This window comes from Carassius gibelio, chromosome A7, assembly GCF_023724105.1.
Source record: "Carassius gibelio isolate Cgi1373 ecotype wild population from Czech Republic chromosome A7, carGib1.2-hapl.c, whole genome shotgun sequence".
Lineage (NCBI taxonomy): Eukaryota > Metazoa > Chordata > Actinopteri > Cypriniformes > Cyprinidae > Carassius > Carassius gibelio.
The window spans coordinates 13979272-13987217 of record NC_068377.1 but is presented as its reverse complement, the minus strand read 5'-3'; the positions used below and the strand labels follow the sequence as shown (position 1 = coordinate 13987217).

The 7946-nt window shown below is 38.4% G+C and overlaps 1 protein-coding gene across 1 annotated transcript in view; it reads right to left on the bottom strand.

Moving 5' to 3' along the window:
* LOC128016634 (recombining binding protein suppressor of hairless) overlaps window positions 1-7521 on the bottom strand; it is a 43573-nt gene extending 36052 nt beyond the window's left edge. The window contains exon 1 of the mRNA XM_052601302.1: window positions 7355-7521. Coding sequence (XP_052457262.1) covers window positions 7355-7374 — 20 coding nt within the window. The 5' untranslated portion in view covers window positions 7375-7521. The remainder of the gene's footprint in view (window positions 1-7354) is intronic.
* Between the last annotated feature and the right edge of the window lie 425 nt (window positions 7522-7946).

Sequence of the window (7946 nt, the reverse complement as noted above, 5' to 3'; positions counted from 1 at the left end):
TTTAACAGTGGGCTCGTAGATCCAGTAAAGCACCAATGATGTAACTGCTGATCTGTAGGGTGATCAACACAATCGTTGTTTCCAGACAGATGTCGGGGGGAGGGACACTTTAAAAACCTTACATGACCTTAAGCTCACTTGCGATCTGTAGCTGGGCAAGAGGTTACAAGGTCCAATAGACAGGAAGGTGGTGATGTGCTGCCTACACATGTCAGCTATAACTCACAGTCTGGTTTCTCTGTGCGTGGTTGTATCAACGGAGGAAACGTACACATTCAGGGCTACTCTTTGTTCCTCTTTCAGCTTTCTAGCTCTCTCTTTACTTCATTCAAGTCCAAATTTGACTTAAGGAACGAGAAAGAGGCATTATTCTGACATCTTTTTCTTTATACGTCACTAAATTATTTTGCAGAAAAGGATGCCCCGACATTATGTTTTCATGCTGATAATGACATCCAATAATATTCCTTTGTCTTTTAAACTGAAGTGGCTACAACTTCATTAATTTAAAAAAATAGCTCAGAGGCTGAACTTTACAATGCATAGCAATCTGACCAATTACTGATTTTCTTTTTAATTAGAAATTATTAGTAATAAACACATAACACAGCACCTCAACTACGCAGTACTATCAGACCAAAGTGGAAAAAAAAACTATGAGACACTTTGAAATGGCCCAGCTGAATCATATGTAGAGCCAACAAATAAAACATTTTAAGTAGCACAGACAAAATCTGAAAAAAAAGCATCCACTGTGAACTGCCTTGCTTCATTTTTGCTTGTTTAATGACAATTAAACAGGAAACTGTATATCTTCGCTTTACAGCAGATGGCCTCAATTAAGTCAAACCACAGCACAACACGGTGTGTAGATCTTAAAATAATCCTCAAAAATTACATGATTTCGGCTTAGGTTTATGTGCACATAAATACAAACATAAAAATCACTACCTGTGTCAATGACACACACACACACACACAAACTTTTTTCCCCAATTATGTGCAAATAACTCTGGCCGCTGACAGATCATCCATTATTTATTACAGTGCTTAAAGGGCTCATGTTTTGAGAAATCAACTTTTACTTGAACTTTTGATATATAAGAGCTCATCGTACTAAACGCTTAAATCACCAGTATGTTTAGGCTCTTTAGTCACACTAGTATTTGTAAGGCTATAATATAATTATTGTTGTTATGCATGAATTTTCGAATGTACTGATTTACAGGAAAGGCAAAAATAAATAGTAAAGCACTTTATAATAAGTTATAATTTATATAAGCACCGGTCATAATAAAGTAAAAACTTTTTTTTTTAGAAACTCTTCTGTGACTAAAGAGCTTATATTCCGGTGGATTAACCATTACAGAAACATAAATTATTTTGGTAATGACCAATACTGTTCGTTTAAAGGAGCTGTGGCACAAACCATACATTGGGGGGACGTGGTCTAATAATTTTAAGCACTGTATATTCATGTATTTGTTCATCAATATCAGGACGTACTGAAGCATAACAAAAATGATGAGACCAGGATGTTGATAGAAAATTTCTAACAAACAAGAAATTATGAACTATTGACCATTGCGTGATTCCTCGGTCAAGCACAGGTTGTGTTTCTAAAGAAAGGACTATGGTACTCATGCAAGGTCATCTAGACCTTGCTGGGCCATTCCTACAGTCGACTTCCCAAGTGCCAGCCGCGATAAATGTCTCTTGTCATTCACCTCAGATCCCTGAGGAACAGCGCTTAGCGGTTTAATAGATGTCCTTGTCCTGGAGAGATGCTGGCCAGACTGTGCTCCACAGAGTGTCCTTCTGACCAAAAGAAATCCACACAGAAATTGGATGACAAGCTTATTAAGTCTTTTTTTTTTTATTATTATGGAGGATCAAGATATGCACACACCCTCTATAGGGGGTAATAAGTAGCTAAATATTAGGAGTTCATGCATGTTTTGGCAGATAACAATTTTTGGTGTAAGTATTTTTTATTTTATTTTTTTTTTAAGAAATGAATACTTTTATTCAGCAAGAACACATTAAACTGAACAGAAGTTTTGCATTGTTACAAAAACAATTCTATTTGAAATAAACGTTGGTTCTTTAAACTTTCGATTCATCACAGAGTCCTGAAAAAAAAGATTTAACATGGTTTCCACAAAAATACTAAGCACCAGAAGTGTTTTTAACAGTAAAATAACAACAAATGTTTTTGTGCAACAAATCATATTAGATTGATTACTGAAGACTGGAGAAACGGCTGCTGAAAATTCAGATTTGTAATCACTTTGTAATCACAGGATTCAAATCACAGCAAAAATATATATTTATTTTAAATATATGAAACACAGTACAGTAAAGTGGAATATTTCACAATATTACTGTATTTTATAGTCAGATAAATGCAGCCTCGGTAAGAATAAAATGACTTTTTTAAAAAACAATATTTTCTGTATGTAATATATGCTGATATCAAATCACTGTTTTTGAATTGTTTATATGTGTTATATGTATGTTTTAAGATACTGGGGTATATTTTTAGCAATAGACAAAAAAAAAAACGTTCTATGGGTCAAAATTATCAATTATTCTTTTATGCCAAAAATCATTAGATATCAAGTAAATATATCACAACCTAATTTTTGATTAGCAATATGTATTGTTAAGAATTCGTTTGGACGACTTCAAGGGTGATTTTCTCAGTATTTTGATTTATTTGCACCCTCAGAATCCAGATTTTCAAATAGTTCCAAATATTGTCCGATCCTAATAAACCGTACATCAATGGAAAGCTTATTTATGTATAAATCTCAATAAAAAACCTGACACTTAAAGACTGGATTTGTGGTCCAGGGTCACATATTTAAATAACAAAAATTCATTCAAATAAAACAATTTCTCACACCAGATAAATTTCAAACCCCCGGTTTAATTCATTTACTCCTGTTAAGGGGGGCTACATGTTCCAACACATTCAAGAAGTCTGAAATGTATCAAAAAAAGTCACTGTCACTGTGCTCAATTACAGGGCACACTCTTAAAAACAGCTGGACCACGGGAGAATAAACACTGTCGATCAGTCACTCCACAGCGCTGAGGTCCTTCCCCAAGCCAAAACAAACAGTTCATCAACGAGGGGCCGTTTTCCTGTCTCTGACAATCAGAGCTTTTTTTTTCTGTCTAGTTTTGTTTCTTTTTCATACAGAGGTTCACGAAGTCCCCGACACATTCAAGCATACCATACTGAAGATAAATATGAAGGTTTTCTGGACAAATACATAATCATCACAACTTTCAGCAAATATGGGTAAATTTAGTCCGAAATCAAATACGAAACAGACAAAGCGATCACTTCCATGTTTTCTGAATGAAACATCCTGGATGTTTTTCAAAAAAAAAAAAAAGAGAGAGAGAGAGAGAAAGAAAACTGCTGACAGTGAAGAAAGCAAAGTTCCCTTGGCTATGCTGTAATCACAACCAACCGGCCAGTGCAAGAATGAGGAAATTCAAGAATAAAAGGGCACCACAAACGCCATTGCACATTCTGACTCTCTTTACCTCATACATAATCCATGCCAAGTCAAACACAATGGGGGACTGGGTTTTTTTTTTTTTTTTTTACCCAGTTTTTCATAAAACCACAGCAGCAATTACTTGGCTCTGTATGATAATGCCATTTTGATCCCTAAAGACAAAACTAAGACCATTTAAAACATTCCAAGCTCACACAAGTAAATAACATTTCTTGTTCTCCTCCTCTTCATTGCCAATGAAATCAAAACCCATTCTGGCAAGGAGATAAGCTCCTTAGGAACGATATATCCACAAGGCAACTGACCAGTCAATCAAGAAAGAATGTTTCCAATGGTTTGAAACAATTCTGAAGCTTGATTTAGACTGACAGCGAATCATTTCCACAATCATCAGACGGCGTATAACTGTTACTCAATGCAACTCATGGCAAAGGACAAGAACTGATGCTGGAGCCATGCAGACTCTGAGCCAAGCTAAATGCCTTCAAAATGTGCCGTTTCATCCTCTAAGCTCCTGGTGTGACCGCTGAGGAAAGCCCCAACAGTCTTAGCCACCTCAAATGACCGCATTTCAAGTCAACATCATGCTTTGATGACATGTTTTAGCAAATAGATATGAGAACACGTGAAATATAAATTAGCTGTTGTCACAGATAAAACTCAAACACGAAAATGATGCAACAGGCAAGTTTATTACACTAGCCAGAGAACTTCCTTTTTTCTTCCTTTATGCATCCGGCCTCAACCAACCAACAATTTAAGGTTAGATTTAGACCCCAATAATGATAGCAACTCTGCATGAAGGTGAGAAAAACAGGCACCATCCAGCCTAGGTAGAAACAACAAGCCTCTCTTTATTGGCTTACCTTTGCTCAAGTACAAGGCAGGATGCAAGATCATCAGGATGAGACCATGTTCATGCTCTCTTTTATGCTAACATACCATCTCGATTCTCCTCAGAAAGCACACCGAATGTCCCTCAACTCGAGCTTCTAACTCCTTTGCTGAGCATTGCAAAGCGTCTTGTCTGCATAATGGTTTTAATGCAGGAGAGATGCCCCGGGGAACAGTTCTTTCACACACACAAGCCTACCTGTTTATCAAGGCACACACCTTTCATTGTCCCAAGCGGACAGACTTTATTGTGTCATTATACAAAACTGAAAAGGGCTACAATCCAAGTCTACATCACATATGCTTTAGAGAGAGTAAAACAATTTTACAAAAAAGAACAGATGGAGAAATTGGTCTGTGAAATGTTAAAAAAAAAAATTCTCCTTCCCCTGGAGCACGATACAGGCTGCGTTGCGCTGGAGGTGATTCATGCTTTCACCATTCAAGGTGATGCTGGGATTGTTTTTCCTCCACACACTAGAGATCTTTCTTAAACCAAAGAATGGAGTTGTTTTGTATGAGCACCACAGTACAAAACGGTGACCTTTCCAAAAGCTATATATACAGCTAGTTAAAGAATGGCATTCTTCCTAACAAAACAATCAAAGTCCAATTCTATGGAAACTGTTTGAAGAAGATAGACTAAGGCGCATGTTAGTACCAGGTATAAACAGGGATTTAGAAGGATCACTCATGCTTCACACTGAACGAGCAACCCCTTGTGTTAGTACATCAGACCCTGAGCCATTAGACGAGCACCAGTCTTACATGAGAAGCCCAAGCTTTATCAGGTCAAACAAGGAGCACCTCACAAAAGGCTGTGCAGTGAACTGTAAAAGGCCAGCCACACTCTAATCGCTGCAGCCACTGGCATGATGTCTCCCTCACACATGCTAACAATCAAGCGATCTGTAATATCATTGGTGGACATCAGCTGGACAGGTGGTCAGTCAACCAGTCGTTGGCTTCCATGTCTAAACGGCTATGGTCCAGGTCCGCTGGAAAGCCCCGAAATAAACAGTCTGCATTGCAACAAGCAACACCCTTCGCGATAAAAAAAAAAAAGGAAGAGAAAAAAAAGATCCCAGCCAGGGGATGTCTGTCACCTAGTTGGCTGTGTACAAAGATTACAAAAGGTACCAGAGACACTGTCTACATAAGTATAAATTTCATCATGAAAATAAATATTAATGTACACTGCATGCAACAGTTTTCAAAAAAGTTTTCCGAAACACTACCCCATCTGTCAATCAAATACACACCATCGCTGCTGTCTCATTCTAGACTAGAAGTTCAAACAAACAGAGCAATGTGTATAAACAGTGTATACACTTTTCAGGGAAGTCAACATCCCAGTGGTTAAAGGGCTACCCAAACCAAAGACGAAAACGTTTTAATAATCATTCTAGTTCTATGACAACAGAGAAATCCAAGTGGAACAATATCACTTTTAGAAACCTCTTTCCATCTGAAGAATCATAAAAACTTTGACAGCTAACCCACACAGGTTTAAAGAGCTGGAGAATTTAGTGGCAGGTGACAAAACTGCAGCATACACTTACAATAAACAGAACCTTATTTCCATCGACTTGGATGCTAAAATAGTTATTGTTATAGTTATCAATGTGGTGAGACTGGTCTTTATTTACATTTGATTCTGTCAATTTAACTGGGATAGAAGAAAACAGTCTGCACCTTCGGTATTACCAAGATAAATAGATAATTAAATTATTAATTAATAAATATTTAATAATAATAAATCAATTATTTCTAGAGTTGACTCTTAAGACAGTTCTTTTAATGAATCGTTCAAAGACTCAGCAGTTACCAAAGTGAATCAGTCTAACGAATCATTTACTGAATCAGTCAAGCACTGACTGAACTACGTTAAGTGACGTAACGTTACATCTCGAAATGAAATAACTTGAGGTTTGTGAAAATTATAGGCTTTATTCCTTGTTTATATGTCGACGCACAGTTAAATATTTGCAAAAACATGTAAGTGAATTCTATAAATAAACGTTTTGGAAAACGTTTATTTATATAATTCACTATATTATTATTCTATTTAATCATTTAAGAGTGGACGCTACAGCCACGCTGTTCAGTAAGAAACACTGCCATAATCACACATTGTTCAGTTTTGCCCAAGAGTGACAAGCAAAACACTGCCGTGCGAGAAATTCATTCGCAAAAGACTAGAATTCCTCCTAAACGTTTCCATGTTTCTGTTTCCAGTCTGCGAGCTATAATGTCCTTAGTTGCACTTGCCATTAAATAATCATTCGTCTGCACCGAGTGAACGAAAGCAGAGCCAGCGGCTCTGTTTGGTAAACAACACTTCACAATCGAGCACATTTCCCAGCAGACAATCAACAAAACCCATCAGACCACCGACACAGCAACAAAAATACACATTCAGGTAGGAGGTGTTTCCCACCCAATCCCAAACGAAACCAAACCTGAAACAAAGCCACTGACTGTAACGTTACCTTTACTCAAACCATACAATGTGCTTCTACACCATTACTACTGGGGACAATCCGTTCATAGGGGGTTTCCCTATACAGCGATGTTGTTTATTTTTATTTATTTTATTTATTTGTTTAAAAAAAAATCCCAATTATATTTCTGATATTGTGTGGTTAAAAAGTCAATACAAAACGGTTTGGCTGGCCCTCAACTCCTCATGCACGCGCGCCGAGATGGGCTCAATGCAACAACACGCGCACTACACTCAAAATATAAAAACACACACTCCGCGTGCTCTTATGAAGAGGCTGAGCACATAAATGCACAGTATACAGTCAGCACACGTGCGTAACGGAAAAGAAACCCGCCATCTTTTCATTTAACCCGTTAATTTGCGAGAAGGTGTGTAAGAGCCGCTGAACTCCTGCAGCAGTCCTGAATCTCAGACTTACCCTGTCACAACAGGCGCCATCTTCCACAAACTCTCACCAAAACTCCAAGACTCGCGAGATCCTCTCTCCCCGACCCTACCAGCCGCCGAGACAACAGAGGCAGACTGGAGACCGAAGGAGTGAGGGAGAGAGAGAAAGGGGGCGGGTGACGAGGACCGAGGAAGGGGTGGCAGGGTGAGTGAAAGAAAAGGGCAGACGCCACAACAACAGGCGTGGGAAACTCTTCTGATCTCGCGAGAGGAGGAAAACTCTCACCATACAGCTGAGTGAGCGAGGCTCGTGTCATCGCGAGATTGGTAGCGGAGCACAGAGCTCAAACAGTAGTGTTTACCCGCTCGTAAATAACCTTTACTGGCGGAATCGGCACGACATTTTGACGCTGAAGCTTGAGATTTCCCAGGCTCCTGTCTGATAAGCTTTTTTCACAAGATAGTGGGTAGTTATGGAGCTTGGTTATGTGGCTCAATTGGAAGAGCATTTCGCTATCAAACGCAAGGTTGGGGGTTCGATTCCCCGGGAATACTTAAGTAAAAATTGATAGCCTGAATGCACTGTAAGTCGCTTTGGATAAAAGCGTCTGCTAAATGCATTA